This window comes from Squalius cephalus (genome assembly GCF_949319135.1).
Source record: "Squalius cephalus genome assembly, chromosome: 24".
Classification (NCBI taxonomy): Eukaryota; Metazoa; Chordata; class Actinopteri; order Cypriniformes; family Leuciscidae; genus Squalius; species Squalius cephalus.
The window spans coordinates 5,416,719-5,437,890 of record NC_137145.1 but is presented as its reverse complement, the minus strand read 5'-3'; the positions used below and the strand labels follow the sequence as shown (position 1 = coordinate 5,437,890).

The 21,172-nt window shown below is 39.8% G+C and overlaps 2 protein-coding genes across 4 annotated transcripts in view; both read right to left on the bottom strand.

Moving 5' to 3' along the window:
* mctp1b (multiple C2 domains, transmembrane 1b) overlaps positions 1 to 2,094 on the bottom strand; it is a 35,110-nt gene extending 33,016 nt beyond the window's left edge. Inside the window, exon 1 of one of the 2 annotated variants that reach the window (XR_013819997.1) lies at positions 1,288 to 1,907. Coding sequence is in view for 1 of the 2 variants with exons in the window: in XM_079860922.1 (XP_079717048.1) it covers positions 1,288 to 1,752 (465 nt within the window). In the remaining variant the exon portion in view is untranslated. Of the gene's footprint in view, positions 1 to 1,287 lie in introns of both variants that reach the window. The other variant, XM_079860922.1, reaches the window with a different exon arrangement.
* A 954-nt stretch (positions 2,095 to 3,048) lies between these two features.
* septin5b (septin 5b) lies at positions 3,049 to 17,063 on the bottom strand. 2 transcript variants are annotated; one of them, XM_079860867.1, is made up of 11 exons: positions 16,968 to 17,063; positions 13,551 to 13,641; positions 11,410 to 11,496; positions 11,210 to 11,333; positions 10,984 to 11,118; positions 6,364 to 6,481; positions 6,131 to 6,232; positions 5,488 to 5,584; positions 5,215 to 5,350; positions 5,024 to 5,126; positions 3,049 to 4,547 (listed from the first exon to the last, which is right to left on the bottom strand). In XM_079860867.1, exons 1-11 carry the CDS (start codon positions 17,022 to 17,024, stop codon positions 4,485 to 4,487), a joined length of 1,113 nt encoding a protein of 370 aa, XP_079716993.1. In that variant the 5' UTR covers positions 17,025 to 17,063; the 3' UTR covers positions 3,049 to 4,484. The 2 variants fall into 2 exon arrangements, with proteins under 2 accessions (XP_079716993.1, XP_079716992.1); XM_079860866.1 differs by having other exon boundaries at positions 16,811 to 17,002.
* Positions 17,064 to 21,172: the final 4,109 nt, after the last annotated feature.

Below are 21,172 nucleotides of genomic sequence, written 5' to 3'. Positions count from 1 at the left end.
AAGTTTTTTTTATTTTTGTGGAAAAAGGGCAGACTATTTTAGTAGTCCTAAAGAATTACAAGCTCGTTCTTGTGTGGATGGGAATCTGAAATGAGTTTGACTATGCAAAAACATCACTTTGCATGTACAGATGTCAAAATGGACATGCACAAAAACACCTGATTCAGGTGTTTGTAAAAAGGTATGTTGATAAGGGAAGAAAGAGGCCGAAAGTTCAACAAATGCGATTCCAAAATAAATAAACACAAAATGAATGTAGAAAACGGCAGCCCCTTACAGAAGACCGCTGCACACACATCAACCTAAAAACATAACATAAATGTCCAGGCCTGGTCTTCTCTCTTCCTTCACTTTGCTCCTGTGAGAGATCCCTGCCACAGTGTGCAAGGGCAAGGATATACACAAGCATGCATGCAACAAAGTGATTGTCTACTGAGCATTCCAGGAGTTCTGAACTGACACCAGATTTGGACTTGCAATGGACTTGGTTTTTGCTTGATGGTATTCAAAGTTGGTAGTTGGATTCAGCAAAAGTGGGACATCGGGTAAGGTGAGGCAAATAAGCTTAATAGTCAATTGCCCTTTAAATCCAATCTAAAAATGTATCTCTGACATCATCCTGGTGGATGTGATCAAGCTTTAACATCTAACTGATTTGAGCCTATGTGTTACCCTGGTTTTACAAGGTGTCTAGCTGAACCATGCCAGTCAAGCTGAGGTGGTCGAGATTAACCTGCACACCTTGATCAAGTTGGTTAAGAGTGGCAGATCACCTTAAACCTGAAACAAAACAGCTACCCAGGTTACAAAAACCAGCTTAAACTAATATGACGTTGCTTTTCCAACAGAAACCTGACTCTAATTTATCACTTTCTATATACGGAAATGCATTTATTGTATTTCAATTGCAGCAAACATATTTTCAAAAGGCCTAAATTCATTGTTTCACTTTTACTGATGACCTTAAAAGTTAAAGTCGATCACTGTCAAACAGGAATTACATTAAATATGATTTGAATACATTCACATTTAGGAGAGCTGTCGGCTGTGGCATCACAAATCCCTGAGGGCTCAGTTATCCATAATAAATTTACCAAAAATCTGTTCCACTTTTGAATACTCACTCTATATAAAAAAAAGTGATTTTTAAAACATCTGCAAATGTAATGTAGACAGACTAGCTTTCAAGTTGTATAGGATCCAATAAAAAACGAAAAACTGCATCCATCACTTATTACTGCAGTGCAATGACAAAAAAAAAAAAAAAAAAAAACTGAAACATCTTACCACACTTTTTTTGACCTGTTCTTCATTACTATCCATCACAGCATCATCAATGCATGTGGACCCTTGCGGTGCAGGTTTATGTTGAGACTGCACCAATTGGGAGAGTGACGGTTTGGAGCTGACGGTTCTTTTCAGCATCTGGATCTCCGCACCGAGCGACGCTGCTGCTGCTGCCGCCGCCTCACCGACACTCTGCTCCCGCACGCCGCAGCGCGTCCTCCCGCTGTCACCGTCATCCAGGGCTGTCGCTGCGCTGGGCAGATTGGGTTGTGACGAAGACATCGCTCGGTCCAAACCATTTGGTCGTTTCTTTTTAAATATCCAAAACCCACTTTCTTGCCTTCTCTCCTTTTTGCCCAGTTTGGGGCTGCCAGTGAGTTTGGATTTGCCGTGGAAGGATTTCCACAAGCCCCGCTGATGCTGATGGGATGGAGGAACATCATCCATGTCCAGTTTCCCTTCCATATGATCTCTCTGCAGTCTGCTGCTGTGTCCCAGTCAGATGTTTCTGTCAGGTTATGTTAAAAACATGCAAACCAATGCAAATGGCATTTACTTCAGTGTTGTGCTCAGCAGAACATGTTGAGTGTTAAACGTGTTTGATGCGGAAGTAGAGTGATGGAGAGGCATAGGTTCCTCCACACCACATCTGCAAACCTTTGTTTCATAAAACAAGACAGTCCCTCAGCCTGTAGCCCTCATCCACGCCCAGTATTTAAAAAAAGTTGCAGTTACCCATACTTCATAAATACTGTAGGCTATGTCTCATGCATGAGGTGTTCCTGCTCGCCGAGCTTTTATTTGCATGCAGTTCTGTTAAACTCCTCCTACGTCGTGGTATGTTAATCTGATAAGACATGATCAAAGAATGTTCATAACATAATGCAAATGTGTATGTTTTACCACAAGATAAACTTGTGACTGGCACATTTTGCGCACAGTGTACTTGCACACCCTGGTGGGTCGTGTTTTTGTGAACTACTAGACCTTGAACAAACAAAACCGTTCTCGTTCACATTCTGACAGCCTTCAAAGACTGATTGTAGCGCGAACCAATAGCGTTCGACTGCGGGTTATGGAAGGAATGTTTGATTGGTTGGAACTGCGGAACGAATACGCCCTCTTTGCTGGGTTTCTAAACGGGTTCGTGATCCGTGAATGAACTAAATTAATACGTTCGTGCTAGTTAACAAAAGGAATGGAAAATTATAGGCTAATTTGCTTTGTTGTAATTTGTGAGGGATGCGTATGATGTTAAAAAACTTTCTAGGTTTTCTTTGAACAGTTGTTTTACTCGACGACTTGGAGTGATTATAGTTGTCTCACTGAACGAATCTTTCGAAAGATTCGAGTCACTGGGATGATTTAAACCCCCCACCTTTAGCACATAAGCATTTTAGTTTCAACATACTTTAAATTATACTTTCAAACTAATATATTTGCAGAGGTGTAAAGGCAGGGCTTTTACTTTCTGACCCCTGAACTTTACAATGTAAACTTAGCCAGCTGATTTCACTAACTTGGTAACAGTCAATTCTAACTCCTGGCTGAAAAACCGTGATAATTAGCAAATCCAGGTGATTGGAACAAAATACTGAGGAGGACTTTTACTTTCTGAACCTGGACTTTACACCTCTGTATATTTTAATACATGGTGATGTAACAAAATAACATAGGCTTCCATGAAATGTGAATTTGGAAATGAGGAATCTGAAAAAAAAACATTTAACAATGATGAAAAGATGTACAGATCAGACAGGCTCTACCACAGAGGATGTTTATTTGTCAAAGGAATCATGACAGATGGTGCATTTATCATGCTCATAGGAATAGCTTGAGTAAACACATACAGGCCATACAAATCAATATCTCAGGGCATCCATCTAAAAACCAACAACAGGTGATATTAAAATATCTCAGAGCCTTTTTACTGATAAAGATGGTCTGATATCCATTTTTATTTTTTAAATATTACAAATAATTTGGTATTTTAGAGCTGGAGCAGCTGTCTTAAATGGCATTTCTGTCAGGACCACTATCGTCAAATACGATTGACAATTAGCATACAGTTTGGATTGGTGGTATGGTTCCGTTCTGGGCGAGAACTCCCTGCGCATCCATGCAGCCTAGCATGGATAAGAGCAGGGAGAGCAGCAATAACCCCCCTTTGGGTAAACAGAACAGAACCAACATGAATATATGCAAATATATTTAATTCAAGATTTTAAAATACAACATAATTCGAGAATTTATTCTGATTCAAGGGGAATCAGAATGCCAAATCCTGACTGATGAGAAGAGGAGCTGGGGAGGGAGGAGGGTAATTCGCTCCTGAGAAACACGATAGCTGCTGATAATACTGAAGGAGCTTATCATATGTATACGGTGATAGGCGTCGTATTCCTATAGGTAGATGTGGATCAGCTGAGAGTCAGCTGATGCGAGCTTGACTAACTTTACCTGCCAGAACTAACGCTACGTTTGATATTATAACCAGAATTATACAAGTTGTTTGATCTGAGAAAATTCTCTTTAACATACAGCAAAGTCTGCAACTGAAGGGTGCTCTGATTAGGCCTTCAGAGACAAGTAAATCAATAAACAATTAAAAAATAATTAAGGTTTAATAATACTGTTAAAGGGTTTGCTATTAACAGCAAATGTTGATACTTCGTAACTGCGTAAACCTCGTTCAAAATGTAATGACTTTGTTGGTATAGCTGCTTCAAAAGTAGAAAATCACTCAAATGTTTAGTTTTCCACAAGCAAATCAGCACACACACCCGCGCACACACTAATTACTAAAAAATCATTTTTAAAATGAGATAGAAACAGGTCACAAAAAAATAGAACAAGACAGAACATTTGCCATGTCTACTGTGAATAAAGCAGTCTTTGCCATGGAAACAGTCATACAGCATCACAGACTGTACAAAGTGTGAAAATGAACGAATCACTAAATCATTTAGCTAAACTAAATATTTCTACTTGGAGCCTGGTTTTAAATATCAGGCTCAGAAGTGACCCTGTTAACCGCAGTGCTCAACACATGCATTCATATCTGTGTATTGTGTTTTAACATACAAATACATTACATGTTTCACTACTGCATATCCTTCAGTGTGATGTAAAAGTGTTATGTGTCTGCTTGCAGACAAGCAGAAGTATAAATCAGCCGTTTCTGTGCAGGAATAGATTCACAGGTCCTGTTCATGCATCTGCTGTTGCATTTTCTGAAGCATCTCCTGCATCCTCCGTAACTGTAAGGGACAAAGTGAACAATATTAGGCAGATTCAGCATTTGCAAATGTCCAAAAAATACTATTTTCCTGACTAGCTTTGTGCTCAGGGCCACATTTAGAAAGTTAAAGGGATAGTTCACCCAAAAATTTAAATTCTGTCATCATTTACTCACCCTCAAGTTGTTCCAAACCTGCATGAGTTTCTTTCTTCTGTTGAACACAAAAGAAGATATTTTGAAGAATGTTGGTAATCAAACAGTTGATGGACCCCATTGACTTCCATAGTAGGAATAAAATCAATGGAAGTCAATGGCTATAGTCAACTGTCTGCTTACCACCATTCTTTGAAATATTTTCTTTTGTGTTCAACAGAAGAAAGAAACTCACACAGGTTTGGAGCAACTTGAGGGTGAGTAAATGATGACGAAATTTTCATTTTTGGGTGAACTATCCCTTTAAGAAATGAAATAGCTAGATTAAGCAGGACTGCTGACCTCTTCATCCTTCATCTTTATCAGCTTTTCTGTCTCTACGTCAGGGGTGGACAGTGGTAGTATCGGGATGGGACTCTCCACGCGATTATCCTGGGTCAGTTTGCTGGTGAAAACAGAACATTTCATAAGTGAACTAAGTATTTTTTCCTATTATGTTTAGTAAGATATTTGGAAAAAACATTGTGACTTACCTTGTCATTTGCTGTATGCACTGCGCCCTGTAGTTTTCATAGTGCACGTCACACGTGATGTCTTTCAGGTCGTGCATGTGTGAGCGAATCAACATGGTCCTCAGCTTGACGAAATCACAATGGGACTGATTGTCCACTGTGACGAAAAAGAGTTGGAGGGGGTTGAAATTGATCTAGTTGGTTAATTATATAAATTTTAAGTCTTACTTTCGATGTATGTACAGAGTTTGTCTTGTGCAAAATGTAGATATTCAAGCACAGATTTGTACTGACCTTCCACAATGCCCCATGGGTAAAGTCTCCCTCTCACCCGCTGACCTTTGACCTCCACTATTGTGTTGCTTCCAATCACAGCAAATGGAGTGCTCTCCTAAAAGCACAAAACATAGAGAGTTATATTTCTTGCTTTAAGTTTTAATACCCTTAGGCTTGGTTTCACAGACAGGGCTTAGATTAAGCCAGGATTAGGCCTTAGTTTAATTAGGACATTTAAAAAAGGCTTTTACTGTAAAAAAAAACATTACTGGTGTGCATCTTGAGACAAAACAATGGCACTGACATATTTAAAAATATATCAGTGTAAGTTGCTTTCAGTTAAAACAGCTCAAACATGCATTTTAGTCTGAGACTAGCTTAAAGTTTACATTAGTTAGATAGTCAGGTTCTCTAGTAAGAGTTGAGTTTATAGCAATTTTTTTGAAGATTTTGACAGGGTTTAAACTAAATCTTTTTAAAAAACGTATGTTACTTGAAATAAATTAAACGTTAAATGCAATTTTTTTAATATTATGCTTATTTTATTTCAGCTAGTTGCTAGTTGCAACCAGACATCAACCTTGGATGGAACAGAAAACATAATTTTTCATGTCTTGTCATTAAGTACTCAAGCATCCATTTTATATGTCATAAAACGGACCTTCAGCTCTCGGTCCTGTTGCTTGAGCTCCTCGTCCTCATCGGAATCACAGTCTGGGAACTGGTACACTTTGATTCCGAACTTCTCAATCTCCTCTCTCACCTTGAATAGAAGGATCAAAAACATTCGTTACGTCAGAAGCCCTGACACTATCGAGCAAGGACACGCTGTGCGTATGAATGTGAACTGAGCGTGTGCATGTATAAACAGGCTGAGGTGGAGGTCCGCTTTACCCTGTCCTTCATCTTCCTCATCTCTGCTGGCGTCAGACAGTCAGCCTTGGAAATGAGTGGAACTACATTCACCTTGTCCTGCAGAGCCTTCATAAACTCCACGTCCACGGGCCGCAGCCTGGGAGGAGAGCAGATATATATATATATACAGCATATATATATATATAGGGCCCTATCATACACCTGACGCAATATGGCACGACGCAAGTGTTTTTTGCTAGTTTCAGCCTGACGCAGTTATCATTTTCACGTTCTGCGGCACATTGTTTAAATAGCAAATGCATTTGCGCCTATTTGTGCGACCATTGGCGTGCTGGTCTGAAAACGAGGTGTGTTCAGGCGCATTGTTGGCCCGTTGCTATTTTGAGGCAACAGAAATAGACTGCGCCATTGACCAACTGAACCCTGGTCTAATGTCAATGTCAATGTCAATGTCACATTTATTTATATAGCACATTTCCAAGGCCAAGGGCCTACCAAAGTACTTCACAGTAAAATACACAAAAATATTAGTCACACACTGATACATAAAAAACAATGAAATAACAAAATACTAAGAATAAAGGTACACATATAATACAACATTCATCAAGGCGGCTCCCCTGTGCCAAAAGCTACTTCAAACAAATGAGTCTTTAGCAATGATTTAAAAGTGGACAGGCTACTAGCAGTCCGCACAGCTACAGGCAGTGCGTTCCAGAGAGTGGGAGCTGCCACTGAGAAGGCTCGATCACCACTGGATCTCAGTCTAGATCTAGGAACCTCCAGGACCATCAGACTGGCTGAACGGAGGTCTCTGGAAGGCCTATGCAACCTGACAAGGTCTGTAAGGTACTCTGGGGCTAGCCCATTAATACATTTAAAAACAAATAAAATAACCTTAAAATCAATCCGATACTTTACTGGAAGCCAGTGAAGCGATGAGAGCACTGGAGTAATGTGCTCCCGCTTCTTCCTGCCACTTAAAAGGCGAGCTGCTGCATTCTGTACAAGCTGCAGACGATAGAGCTCAGACTTCCCAATGCCTGTATACAAGGAGTTACAGTAATCCAGGCGAGAGGTAATAAAAACATGAATAACTTTTTCTAGGTCAGCCTGTCTCAGATACGGTTTGACTTTAGCTATCAGTCTAAGCTGAAAAAAGCTTGCCTTAACCACAGCACTAACCTGCTTATCCAGTTTAAAAGCACTGTCGACAATCACTCCAAGATTCCTGGCATGGGATCTTAAGTGAGGTGCTAGTTGGCCAAGGGAGCTGGTAAGAACCTGAACCAACTCTGGACGACCAAACAAGACAACCTCCGTTTTATTCTCATTAAGTTTTAAAAAGTTTTGGTCCATCCATGTCTTAATATCGCTCATGCAGTTTATCACAGCCTGCAAAGATTCTTTAGCTGGAACCTTTAGCGGTAGATACACCTGCACATCATCAGCGAAGCAGTGGAAGGAGATGCCATGCTTCCTGAAAATGAATCCCAAAGGTAGCATATACAGGGTGAACAGGAGTGGACCCAGAACCGACCCCTGCGGTACCCCACAGGTCAGAGGGGCCACTGAGGAGGAAAACTGTCCCATTTGTACAGAAATTGATCTGTCTGTTAAATACGACTCAAACCACTGAAGGACAGTGCCTTTTAAGCCAACACAGTGCTCTAAGCGCCACAGAAGAATTTTATGATCAACTGTGTCGAAGGCTGCAGTCAAATCAAGCAGAATTAGAATGGCACAGTTGCCAGTATCAAGGTGTAAGAACAGATCATTAAAAACTTTTAAAAGAGCAGTCTCCGTGCTGTGACGAGACCTAAAACCAGACTGAAACTGTTCATAAACATCAGCTGTTTTTAAAAATTCTTGGACCTGAATTAACACAGCTCTTTCTAAAACCTTTGAAATAAAAGGGAGCTTAGAAATAGGTCTAAAATTAGACAAAACCAGAGGGTCTAAGTTCTTCTTCTTCAGAAGAGGCTGAACTATGGCATGTTTAAAGGAGGATGGAACGCAGCCAGAACTTAGACACAAATTAATAAATTTCAAAATAAAAGAATCCACCGAACAGAAGACCTCCTTAAACAGACATGATGGAATACTATCAGTTTGACAGTTAGCAGGGCGTAAATTTGCAACTATCTCATTCAGTTCAGAGAGAGAGACCGGTTCAAAACTGTCAAAGACAGCTGTGCTTGCTAAAGGAGCTGAGGGGACCTGAGCAGACCGAGAGAGTGGGATTCTAATAGCAGAAATCTTGTCTGTAAAAAACTGCAGAAAAGCCTCACACAAGCTAGAAGAAGGCTCCATACAGACAACATCACCAGAGTTCACTAGTGAATCAAATACATTAAAAAGAACCTGAGGCTTATGAGCATTTTTTGACACAAGTGAGGAGAAATATTCAGTTTTTGCAGTTTTTACAGCCTGCTGATAATTAATAAGACTATCCTGAAGGAGTTCCCTAGAAATTTGAAGATTGTCCTTTTTCCATTTTCTCTCCGCCTGTCTACATGTGCGCCTAAGTGTACGAGTGGACTCATTCAGCCAGGGCTCCTTCTGTGGCTTTATGCGCTTTAAAATCATGGGTGCAATCGAATCTAAAATCTTAGTACAGAGAGAATCAAACATTGCTATGCATTCATCCACACTGCGGTCATTAAGATCATCCAGAGAGTATAAAAAAGAGTCTTTAAAAATATCACAAAACAACTGTGGAGTTCCAGAATTAAAAACACGAAGACGGCGCAGAGGAGCTGCGCTTAGAGAGGGAGCAGGCACAGAGATGGAGAATAGAACAGGTAAATGGTCAGATAGAAGTGTGTGGCCGATCTCAGTTATCTGTATGTCCAGCCCATATGACAGCACAAGATCCAAAATATGACCCTTTTCATGCGTGGGCTCCCGAACAGACTGCATAAGGTTAAAAGAGTCAATTACATTCATAAAGTCTTTGACCAGAGGTCTGTTCTCACAACACACATGTATATTAAAATCGCCGACAATCAAAAAGTGGTCATATTTAAGAGTGACACCCGATACAAAGTCTGCAAAGTCCCGAACAAAGTCTTTGTTGAATTTTGGTGGCCGATAAACCACCGCACAAAGAAAAGTTTCCGAAAGCTTTACCTCAAAGAGTTGCAGCTCAAAGCTGGAGTAGCCTGCAGTTAAAGATTGTTGACAGCAAAAAGTAGATTTAAAAATGGATGTCAATCCTCCACCTTTACCGGTAATACGAGGGGAGTTGAAGTAGTTGCATCCAGGGGGAAGAAGCTCAGATAAAGGAGCAAGATCACCTTCACGGAGCCAGGTTTCCGTCAGGAACATAAAATCCAAATTACGTGCGATAAAGAGATCGTTCAGTAAAAACGTTTTGTTTGTGACAGATCTCACATTCAGCAGAGCTAGATTTAAAGTAACAGTGTCAGATGCAGACAGGACATGCTTCAGGGAGCTGAGGTTCCGACGATCCACACCTCTTCTCCTAGTCGGTACACGCCAGCTGGCAGGGGGGAGCACCAGCCGATCGGGGTCCACCGAGCGGCCGACACCGCCTAAGCCACCAGCGTCAGGGAACACCGGCCGGATCCATCGGTCCCTGAACACCCCCGAGTGCAGAACAGCATCGTCCAACAGATACAGCTCGGTCCAGCGACCAAGCCCACGAATAGTCCTCAGAATAGCCTCGAACCTTACCCGGACACCTCCGCGTTTACCACGTCTTCTGCGCCGTCTCTTAGAAGCATGATAGAGAGGAGGGCGCCTCAGGAAGGCCGGAATTTCCTCGAGGCATGGAGGTGGAGGTGAGCTTTTCAGCAGGTCAGGTTTAATCTGATTGCAGAAGACTCCAATCTCAAGCAGAGTTTGGCGATCATAGGTGAGAAACGATAGTACGCCTTGGCAACATAGGTAAAATAATAATAAATATAAAACAAAGACAGTGTGGAGTGACAGACGGCCAGCCAAACATCTCGGCGCCATCTTGCCTTTCAGGAAATAGCAGGAAACATTGGTCTAAAGTCAATGGCGCAATCTATTTCAGTTGCCTCAAAATAGCAACTTTTTTTTTTTTTTGTTATTTAAAGAGATGTTTTTTTGTTATTTAATGTGCGCCTAAAGGTGAGTCCACAACGCATGTACACTTTGCTTACTACACACACAGGCACGCGCAGCAGCACACAAACATTTTTAAACAAGGATTACAATGTAAAAGATATTGTGTACATAAAGATATGGTGGAATCCGGCTTGTCCCGTAGATGTTCTGCTTGCTCGCTTAAACCTCGTGGACGAGAAGATCCGTTTGCGCTCTGGAGAAGCGTTCAGTCTTTCCACTTGCAAATTCCGTCATCTAAATAGTGAATTCGTCATGGCGCGAGCGCAACTGGCTTTTAAAGGGAATGGAAGATGAGACTCTGATTGGTTTATTACACGTTACACCCAAAACACACCCATTACTCATTAAGAGAATAGAGACAACCCTTTTGGACCATGCGCCGGGAGCGCCGACCATTTTCCCATCGTTAAACTAGCAAAAGTGGATTCGGACACATGCCCTAAGTGAACTTGCGTCGTGCGCTTTAGACCATGCGCTTAGATCGTTAAAAAAGGGCCCATAGAGTCAGGCATATATTACCCATGGCCAAATGGAGGGATGAAGTACAAGCAGCAGTGAACACGATTATCCTGGATGTTCTTCCTGTTTAAGCCACTTTCATCCCGAAAATACTGTTCAAACTGCTGGTCAATATAGTCAGTATTGGCCTTCCAGCTGCAGGATTGAGAGGAAAGTGTCAGATTAGCAGAAAAACTACCAATAATTGAATGAACAAATCTGTGGTAAACTCTAAGTACGTACGTACCTCTCCGTATTATTGACAGCGTCTCCAAAACCTGGTGTGTCTACAATGGTCAGTTTCAGCTTAACGCCCTTCTCCTCAATGTCAACGGTGTGTTTGATGATCTCCACAGTCTGATTGATACGCTCTAATCAACAGAACACCTATTTGATGACTTTATTTAAATTGCAGTAAAATCTGCGAGCACGGGAGTAGAAATATACCTTCAGCATTCAGGAGTTTCCTGTCCTTGTACAGATCTGTGAGGAACAAGCTGTTGATGAGGGTGGACTTTCCAAGACCAGACTCCCCTGGAAAACATGGAGTTTAAACATTCAGAAATGCACGTATGGCCCAGATACATTGAGATGTCACACTCATGTGGTCGAGGCACGATTGAATTCTGTCGTCTCTCCGTAATCTCCATATAGTGAAAAAAACCTAGACTAAAATGTATTTAAAATATATTTATTTCATACTATGTATAGTACAAATCTATTAACATATTTATTGACATATCACTTAAGACTTACTGATATAAATATTATAATTAAACTTTATTGCACAATGCACATTTCTTAATATTAAGCCTAAAATGTGTTTTAATATCATTATTAGTAAGGATATTATGATCACTGTATAATATCAGTCGTTAAATGTAAGATATGTAAAGTGTACCTAAAGTCTACTTGCAATAGTTCCACAATCAAATATACTTATGTCTTTGGTTGGACCTCAGCACTATTTCTGGATAATTAAAGTGCATTAAGTACAAAATTAGTTGTTCCAATTTAGCAAACTTTAAGTATATCAATTTAGTATACCAACAGTACAATTGCAGGGTATTTATATTAACTACATAAATATGTAAATGTATTTCTAGTATACTTAGCATAACATTTTCAAATACATTTTGGTATATTTATTTTTCACTGGGGTTGAATCATTAAAAGTGGCAAAAATACTTTTTACTTCCTGTTTTGGTGATAAGCAGTGTTGTTTAAGTATTATTTATATATTATCATAGTATTCAGTCATATTTTGAGTATTATTTTTATATTTTCAGCTTTCATTTAATTTCAAGTAATTTTGTGACTTTTTTATATTTCTATTTAGCTTTATTTTATATTTATTTTAGTCATTTTAGTAATTGAACTTAAACTTAAAAGTCGTCATGAAACGGAAGTTGCAATAATCTTTTCTTCTTCTCCATTGTGGCGTATATCCAAGTGAAACAACTTCTGGAATGAGGAAAAAATTTAGGGCGGGTCTTGATTTTGTCTATCAGGAATTGATTGGATCATTGGATTGTTGTGGTTTGATATTGGACGATCTCAGTTTGCCCCGCCCTCACGCCTGTCACTGCAAAAAGCATGTAATATTAGTCTCAGTTTTCCCCAGAATGTGTCTGTGAAGTTTCAGTTTAAAATACCCAAAAGATCATTTATTATACCTTGTTGTAAATGCCCATTTAAGGAGTGGAAGGAAAAACATGCTGTTTTCTACATATATCTTTAAATGCAAATGAGCTGCTGCTCCCCGCCCCGCTTTCCAGAAGAGGGCGGAGCCTTTACAGCTCATGCTTTGGATACTCTGACAACAACAAAAATGAAGAATGTCACATAGCAAAAATGTCAGAAATTTTCAGTAGTGGTGTTCAGCCTTACATGTTCGAACCGGAGTCGCACACTGATGGAGAGACTCAGTTACAACTTTTAGAAATGCAACTGAACGATTCTGAATGGTTAGTGAATACATTTATGTAGCTGTTGTGGTGTTAAATGGATTCAACTCATCGACTAGCATGTACCGTCATGTTAATCAAAAAAAATTCAGAAACAACTTTTGTTCAAATCCAGCATTGAACTGACCCTCGTTTGTGAAGCAGTCTGGTGTAAAATGATTTGCGCAAATTTATAACACTTTCTTTGGCACGTTTCCTTCTTAAATGAAATTCAACTATGGTGTCCTCAGTGGCTCAGATGCCTTCGGAGACTCTTATGTTCATTGGTACATCCAATAACAGAACATTTGTAATGTTTTTTTGGTGCAGACATTGTATATCTCCAGCTGCTACAGCGAGGAAACAGAAATGGCGGACCACTGCGGCTCACTCAGGGCGGGATCTATGCTAATAGGGCAGATCGTCACCAGTCGTGGGCGGGGCTTCTGGAACCACTCGTTTGGAGAGACTGTTTATGATTCATTGGGATTATTAAAAAGGAGTGGTAATAGGTCCCTTTTAATTTTTTCATCCAATATTTATGTTTTATTTCAGCTTTATTTCAATGAAGGAATACAATATTTAATAGTTCTAATTTTAGCTTTAGTTAACAATAACAACACTGGTGATAAGGAAACTCACCTGCCACCATGAGTGTAAAATCAAAGCCTTTTTTGACCGACTTCCTGTGAACCTGGTTTGGGAGGGTGGCGAAGCCCACATACTCTTTTTCCTGAAAAATTGGATTATAATGGCATAATATAAAGGGTTAGTTCCCCCAAAACTGACAATTCTGTCATTAATTACTCGCCCTCATGTCGTTCCGAACCCGTAAGACCTTCGTTCATCTTTGGAACACAAATGAAGATATTTTTGATGAAATCTGAGAGCTTTCTATCCCTCCATTGACAGTACCGTCATTGCAACTTTTAAGGCCCAGAAAGGTGGTAAAGACATTGTTAAAGTAGTCCATGTGACTACAGTGGTTCAACTTTAAGGTTATGAAGCGATGAGAATACTTTTTGTGCGCAAAAAACAACAAAAATAACGACTTTATTCAACAATCCCTCTCTTCCATGTCATTCTACGCTGTTGACTTAGTGTAAAGAGCTTCACACGCATATGTCGAGGTGCTCACATGACCAGCCTCGGCCAATAGTGAGCCTACGTTCTGACGTAGAACCAGGAAGCGCTGCTCTCTTTACACTACATCAACAGCATAGGAGAATGACCAGGGGGGCAGGGTTTCATAAAATATTGAAGCTTCCCCGGGCGCCGCCATTGATTAGCGGACCGTCTGCTGTTAGCATTCCATTGACTCCCATTCATTTTGCCGTCACTTTGACAGCGAATAACTTTACATCTGAGGCGTTTGAAGACTCCATTTGTCCATTATTTATTTCTAAAGAAACACGAAAATGTATAAAAGGCTCCATTACCTTGTATCTTACGTTATGGCCCCGTAGAAGCTGTTTTTGTAAAAATAGGTTAACGATTGCGTCATAACCACGTGACTCTCTGTCGCACAGTAGAGAGATTACCGTATAGACAGGAGGAGAAGCTCGCGGGCAATCGGGGGGACGTGGAGGCAAAATGACAAAATAATTAATCAGAATACTTAGCAAAAGTTGCTCCTGCTCCTAGATCATGGACACCTCCTACTCACACTCTCCGTCTCTGCAAGTTTCGGAAGGGAATGATTCAGATTTCTCTTGGCACAGCTACTAGAAGACAGACGGGTTACTCGCGTCACATCTACGTCGTCAAGCTCAGTTTGAGTCTGCACAGTACACTCGACCATCAGGAAGTGAGAGCTTCTAATTGACTTCACTTTTCTCCGTTGAAACCTATGGGGTCGCTGTGTCCAGTTTATATACTGTCTATGAGAATGACGTGGAAGAGAAGAGATTGTTGAATAATGTCGTTATTTTAGGGGGAATTTGCGCACAAAAAAGTATTCTCATCGCTTTATAACATTAAGGTTGAACCACTGTAGTCACATGAACTATTTTAGCGATGTTTTTACTACCTTTCAGGGCCTTGAAAGTTGCAGTGACGTTGCTGCCTATGGCTGGTTCAGAAACCTCTCAGATTTATAAATTATAAAAATATCTTAATTTGTGTTCCGAAGATGAACAAAGGTCTTACAGGTTTGGAACGACATGAGGGTGAGTAATTAGTGACAGAATTTTCATTTTTGGGTGAACTATCCCTTTAATAATACAATGCTAATACTACCACATTAATTTCCATATCAAAACAACTGTACAGTATGCAAAAAACGGACATAGGCAAGCCAAATCATGTGATTGCTGAAGGGATAAAAATGAATCCAAGCGCCCCACCCCCAATCTTCACAGCCAGCCTAATGTATGCCACACGTGCTACATTACTAGGGCAATCCCACAATTCCTGCCATGTTTCATTGTGCTTAGTGAGTCTGTGTGGGAGCGGTCATGCCTGAAGGCCTCACGGTCCATATTTCAAATATTACATAATTTATCCTATTATATAAAACCTCTCTGCTGTCATATATAATCATTATGCTTGGTTTGCATCACGAATATGCAAATTTGGTCCTGTTTATTGGTCCAATTCATCTTAGAGCAGAGTATATTCAAATCTCTAGGAAGGGAATGGCTGTGCATGACCGAATGGCCAAGTTTGAATTTGTATTTGCAACTCAAACACAATAAGACTAATTAGTAGTGTTTGCTTTTGAGATAGCATTAAATAAAATAGCAAGTTTGGGTCAGAAAGTGGAGGTCAACTACTTAAAATCTGTCTTTGTACAATAGACTCCTGCTTGGCTTCATCTCCAGGATTGTTTGGCCTGTCTGGAGAGAGGTTTATCCTCACCTAGGGCCATGGATATTGGATTTGGCTTTCAAGCATACTTGGCAACAGTCTCAATCATTGGAAAGCGTGTGTGTGCATTCGTGGGCGTTCACAGACAAATAACGCAAGAAATGAATTGGATGTTTCCTAGCAGAAAGAGGCATTAGCGTTACTTTCATCAGTCGTCCAGAGTGACTGACAGTTCGCCCTCGGGTGGACACACGGAGAGCTAAGTGCACATTTAGACATTTCCTAAGCCAGTGCACAGCAGACCACATGAACATCAGCTTAACTCACACTTATCATGTTTTCTTAAGAGAATGTGAAATAATTTAAAAGAACAGACTATTATTTTATTATGCATTGTGACTTTATTTCTCTACTATTTAAACACATTTCTCCCCTAATTCTCATTATAGTAATGTGTATTAGTGTCACAATGCAAATAATCTAATTTGCAATCAAACACGATTCATTTTCTTTTCAGCAAAATGCAATTTATTACTTTTCTATATGGTGTTGGAGGTGGAGTATGGCCTTTCTTTTAAGATCAACGCATGACGCATATAATTTTAAAATAGTTATGCAATTAGATTCAGTGACATTTAATGAAAACTTTAAGACAGTGGCTAATGATGATGGTATCAGCATCGTTCTCATTGTTCTCAAATGATGCAATGCATGCAATTCTCCTGCTGCTTTACAGTGAGGTTAAACAGAGACATGTGAAATGTGGGACACTGAAAGCAGGCGGTGAGGATTAGTTTCATGCATCTCTGAAAATGGACAGCATCCATGAATTTGATGGAAGAGATATTTGCAGTCCTTAAATAACTGATCAAATATACATAATATGATATTTCGGTGTTCATTGTTTGTTACTCTCCTAACCAAACAGCTGTAGATAGAAGCTATGAGTGATGAATGATGCAGGAGCGCTATTCATAGCACTGTCCCAGAAATATATGCATGCTCACAGATGTGGATTAACCTATGATAAACTCATAGAAATGCAGCTCACTATTTATATTGATGATTACATACAGACAATAAAGCATGCTTACCTCTCCATCCTCTGTTGTGTGATGTGAATGCCCGCAGCAGGTGAAGGATGCAGACGCCCATTCAAGCGTTGAGAAATCCACAACGATTGATGCAAACAGACACATTACATTTCCTTTATTAAATCCCGCTGCTATTTCAGTCACATACCGTTAATACTTCCCACATCTTACCTGATTTCACCGTTCGGCTCTTGTACCTGGCGCTGCTCGTCATCCCGACCGCTTTCGGAACGCGAAATCCCAAACCACTATGGAGAAGGCTTGCTCATTAATATTCATTTTCCCAGCCTTCTCATTGGACGCTCTATTTAAATACTGCTGCTATTGGATGGCAACCGCGCAACTGCATTATTACGTAATTAATATTCATTAGAAGAGGTTTAGCCATAGTAGGTTTCATATTGTGGCTTTCAGAACAGCTGGAATAATTATGATGCTGCCGAATGCGAAGGGGAACGGTACCTATATCTGATCATATAGGGCCAACCATTTAAGAATTCATTTCATTGATCACATACAACTGATAATAAATCGATATTTAGCCTACATAAAATAAAGACCATGTGATTTACAAATACTTAAAGGATGTATTAATAAATAAACGGACACTTTCAAAATGACCAATAATTCGACATACCTACAGTGTTGCTGTATTTAATTATTTAGTTAAATATAAAATAATAATAATAATTTATTTTAAAAAAAATAATACAGTTCTGATGTTGTTTTAACGCAGAGGCGCATGGTGGCAGTATAACGTCATATCCAGACTCGTTGGTAGTTCTCCATAATGGTTTGAATGAATGGATGTATGTGAGAGCCTTTGAGTGCTCAAATTATCTAGGTCATGTATGTATTCTCATGCATTGTGATTTTCCTCATAGAGGACAAAGTGGAAAGGAAGATGTCTGGTGAGAAACACAATAGTGAGACCCTGCTCTGTAAAAACTGCCCAGGAAACTTGTGACAGGTTACCAGGCCCGACTATAGGGAATTGTTCCTCTCTGTGTCAGAAATGGAGCGGTTTGTTTATTCTAAAAACACAGCAAATAGGAACATGCTGACATTGTAACTTTGTTGGAAAAAAAACGAAGTAGGCCAGTGAATGAATGTGGCCTGTATTGAGAGAGACATTTCCTCTGAACGTTTGAGGTTTGTTGAGAAAATAATATTGATATATCAATATTCGCTTTTACCTTACCCCATCCCGGCCCAGACCAGTACGCCATCTTACATTGCGTGTAGTTTGAGGATTTGGTCAACTACGTTAGAAACATGTCAGACCATTTCAATGAAAACTTAAAGTCATCTTAGCTGTGTAGTCCTCAAACAAAAGACCAAAGAATTCAGCAAACCTGTTATTTTAGCACCCCTTTTTTGCTATAAAATCTGAGGTTTGCGTTTGGCAAGATTTTTTTTTATGTTTTTGAAAGAAGCCTCATGCTCACCAAGGCGGCATTTATTTGATCAAAATACAGTAATATTGTTGAAATATTATTACAATTATTTTACATGGAAAAGCTACATTTTCACATTATCCTTCAGAAATCATTCTAATATTCTGATTTGCTGCAACAGAAACATTATAATTATTATTATCAATGTTGAAAACATTGTGCTGCTTAATATTTTTGTGAAAACCGTGATACGTTTTTTAAGCACTTAAATAGGAAGTTAAGACAACAGCATTTATTTTGAAATAGAAATCTTTTTTTATATAAATCCCAAGTTCCATCATGAAACTCTAGATGGCGCAGGCTGATGCGCCCTTAATGCCAGCTGATGATACTTACACCGTTAACTACTTGGCACAAGCTGATTGGTTCAAGTCGCATCTGTAGCCAATGAGCTTGCTGCTCAACATTTAAATGGCTGGTTACCATTCACAATAGCAGTTCGCAGCGCGCTTTGAGCGTTGCTCTGAAATCCTCCACCTTCCCCAGCTCCACCTGAATAGAGAAATCTATTCTGCCAAGACCAAATACATTAATATTGTCATATCCATTACCATGCTAAAAATCTTCCGATCACTTTTGATCAATGAATAAATTAATATAGGCTACTGTATGAATTTCTTTCCAACAAAAATCTTTGCATTATGAAGCAGTGTGACATTAATTTGTTATAATACAAATAAGCATTGTGGATTTCATCTGTTGCAATGAAAAAGTCTTATCAGACCAGACATTTGCATATAGCGTTATATGATCTAAAGTTAAGAGTCAACATGTGTATCTGGTATAACTTTCAATGGCACCAGAGTTAGCCCAATAAAGCATAGGCCTACTGAAAAATGAGAGGCACATCTTAACGATCTGTGGTTTGTAATCAGCTCTTCAGCCTAAGAGTTTCTTTTGTGTTATTAGTCTGACGAAAGCTGATATTCATAAACAATGGTGCAACAAAACAAAAACATCATAAACACAGAGAGGCAGCGCTGCTGACGATCGCTCATGCGTCCACACTAGCGCAGGGACAAACTGGAGGAAAACAATGATGGGAAAATCCAGTAGGAATGATCCAGCTGCTCACCATGATCACCTTCCTGTGCTTCAGTGCTGGTTACACAGCAGCCAAACAATTAATGCTGCAATTAACAAGCCTCAGTTCCACATCTGAACAATCCCAGCGCAGCTATTTGGCAATCACACAAGCATTGTTGTTGCATTTTCATTCTTCAATAGCCTCGCTAATTTACAATTCATTTTTTATTTGAAATCATGGCTCTGATGTCATCATGCTTTCCCGCTATTTCAAACAGTTTCTCTTTACCTGGAACAAAGGCCAGTGTTGCCAAGCTTTGTTGCATCGTTCGAAATTGTTTACATATATCTACATCTTTACTAGCCTGGAAATCCAGACCTAAATCTGAAAGATTAATGGTCTGGCGTCCACTAATGAAAATCGGCCAGCTCGAGGGGCGGCACCAAGTGTGCATTTGAAAATCTCACTGCACGCAATTGGATAACACTACGACCAATCACAACAATAATCCCCATACGCTTAGCTACCAGCGGAGCTAACTGGTAGATTAGACTCTTGCCGTATCCGGTCAGCAAAACAGCAAAAAACGCCCTTCTTGCAAAGGAACGATTCGAGCGGGGTCTTCTGTTCCTTTTTTAGAGAAAAAGCCAAGTCTAACTCGTTCATTGTAGCGGCCAAAGCCGTTTCAAACAACTGGTGTTCATCCATAGCCATCTTGCAATGTTTACTAATGACTTCGACGTCACAGCGCTGTCGTCATCTCGCCTCTGGCCCGCCTATATCAGATAACCCAATGTGATTGGTGCAGCTTGGATCGAGGGGCATATTTAATGAGCATCATTACTCGACACCAGAGTAAACTCGCTGAGCAAATTCAACTTGTGCTCTCGCGAGAACTCTGGATTGGGGTACATCTTTACATGTACACATACTGTATTGATACTTTGCACGTGACGTCAGTTATACTGGCTGGCGGGCAAGAACGTCATTCTCTAGCAACGAAAACCAGTAAACTAATCAAGGATCTTGCCAGGACGTTGCCAGTTTTAATATACAAAAGTTGGTGTTTTGAGGTGTACACGACATGCCAGATAGTAGTTGTGCGATTGGATGCACTATCCGCGTTTGTTGCCCGCCAGATATCACGTGACTGCAAAGTATCAATATCTTTAGATATGGCTCACTCGTTCAGTCAGTGTAAAGGACCGTTCACACCAAGAACGTTAACTTTAAAAAATAACTATAACAATAACTTAGCTGCACCAACGCAGATAACGTATTTATTAAGCACGCATCTTTCTCATAGTTAGGCTATCGTTCACACCAAGTACGATAACTATAACGATATAGTTCTAAAAAATAATTCTAAATATAAAAGAATAGCAGAGTCCACACCACAACTATAATGGCTCGTTCACACCAAGAGTGGTAACTATAAAAAGAACTATTAGCGTAGGCTACACACTAACGCACAATATTGTTATGTTTATTCTAAGCACGCACTGCCGCTTTAAATGCTCGAGCTCGTTACAGCAGGATGGATTCTGATTGGCTGTCAATGTTTTTAATCGTTCATCAGCTGGAAAAAATCTTTCTGAAAGTGATTCCAACTATATCGTTACGTGCTGTTATCGCTAATAGTTGTGGTGTGGACTCTGCTATTCTTTTATGTTTAGAACGATTTTTAGATATCTTTATTGTTATAGTTATTGTCCTTGGCTTGGCGTGACTGGACCTTTAATGATAACGGCACAGAAAAACAATATAATTGGAATCACTTTCAGAACGACTTTTTTTTTCAGCTGATGAACGACAGCCAATCAGAATCCATTCTGTTTTAAAGAGCTCGAGCTCGTTCTTGGTGTGAACGGATCTTAT

Excerpts from the sequence above, each read along its gene's own strand:
- septin5b (XM_079860866.1), bottom strand. The coding sequence starts at position 16,915 with ATGTGTCTGTTTGCATCAATCGTTGTGGATTTCTCAACGCTTGAATGG. Across the intron at positions 11,497-13,550 it reads TTTTACACTCATGGTGGCAG|GGGAGTCTGGTCTTGGAAAG; the intron begins GTGAGTTTCCTT and ends CATGTTTTCCAG. Across the intron at positions 5,351-5,487 it reads CCCATGGGGCATTGTGGAAG|TGGACAATCAGTCCCATTGT; the intron begins GTCAGTACAAAT and ends TTTTCGTCACAG.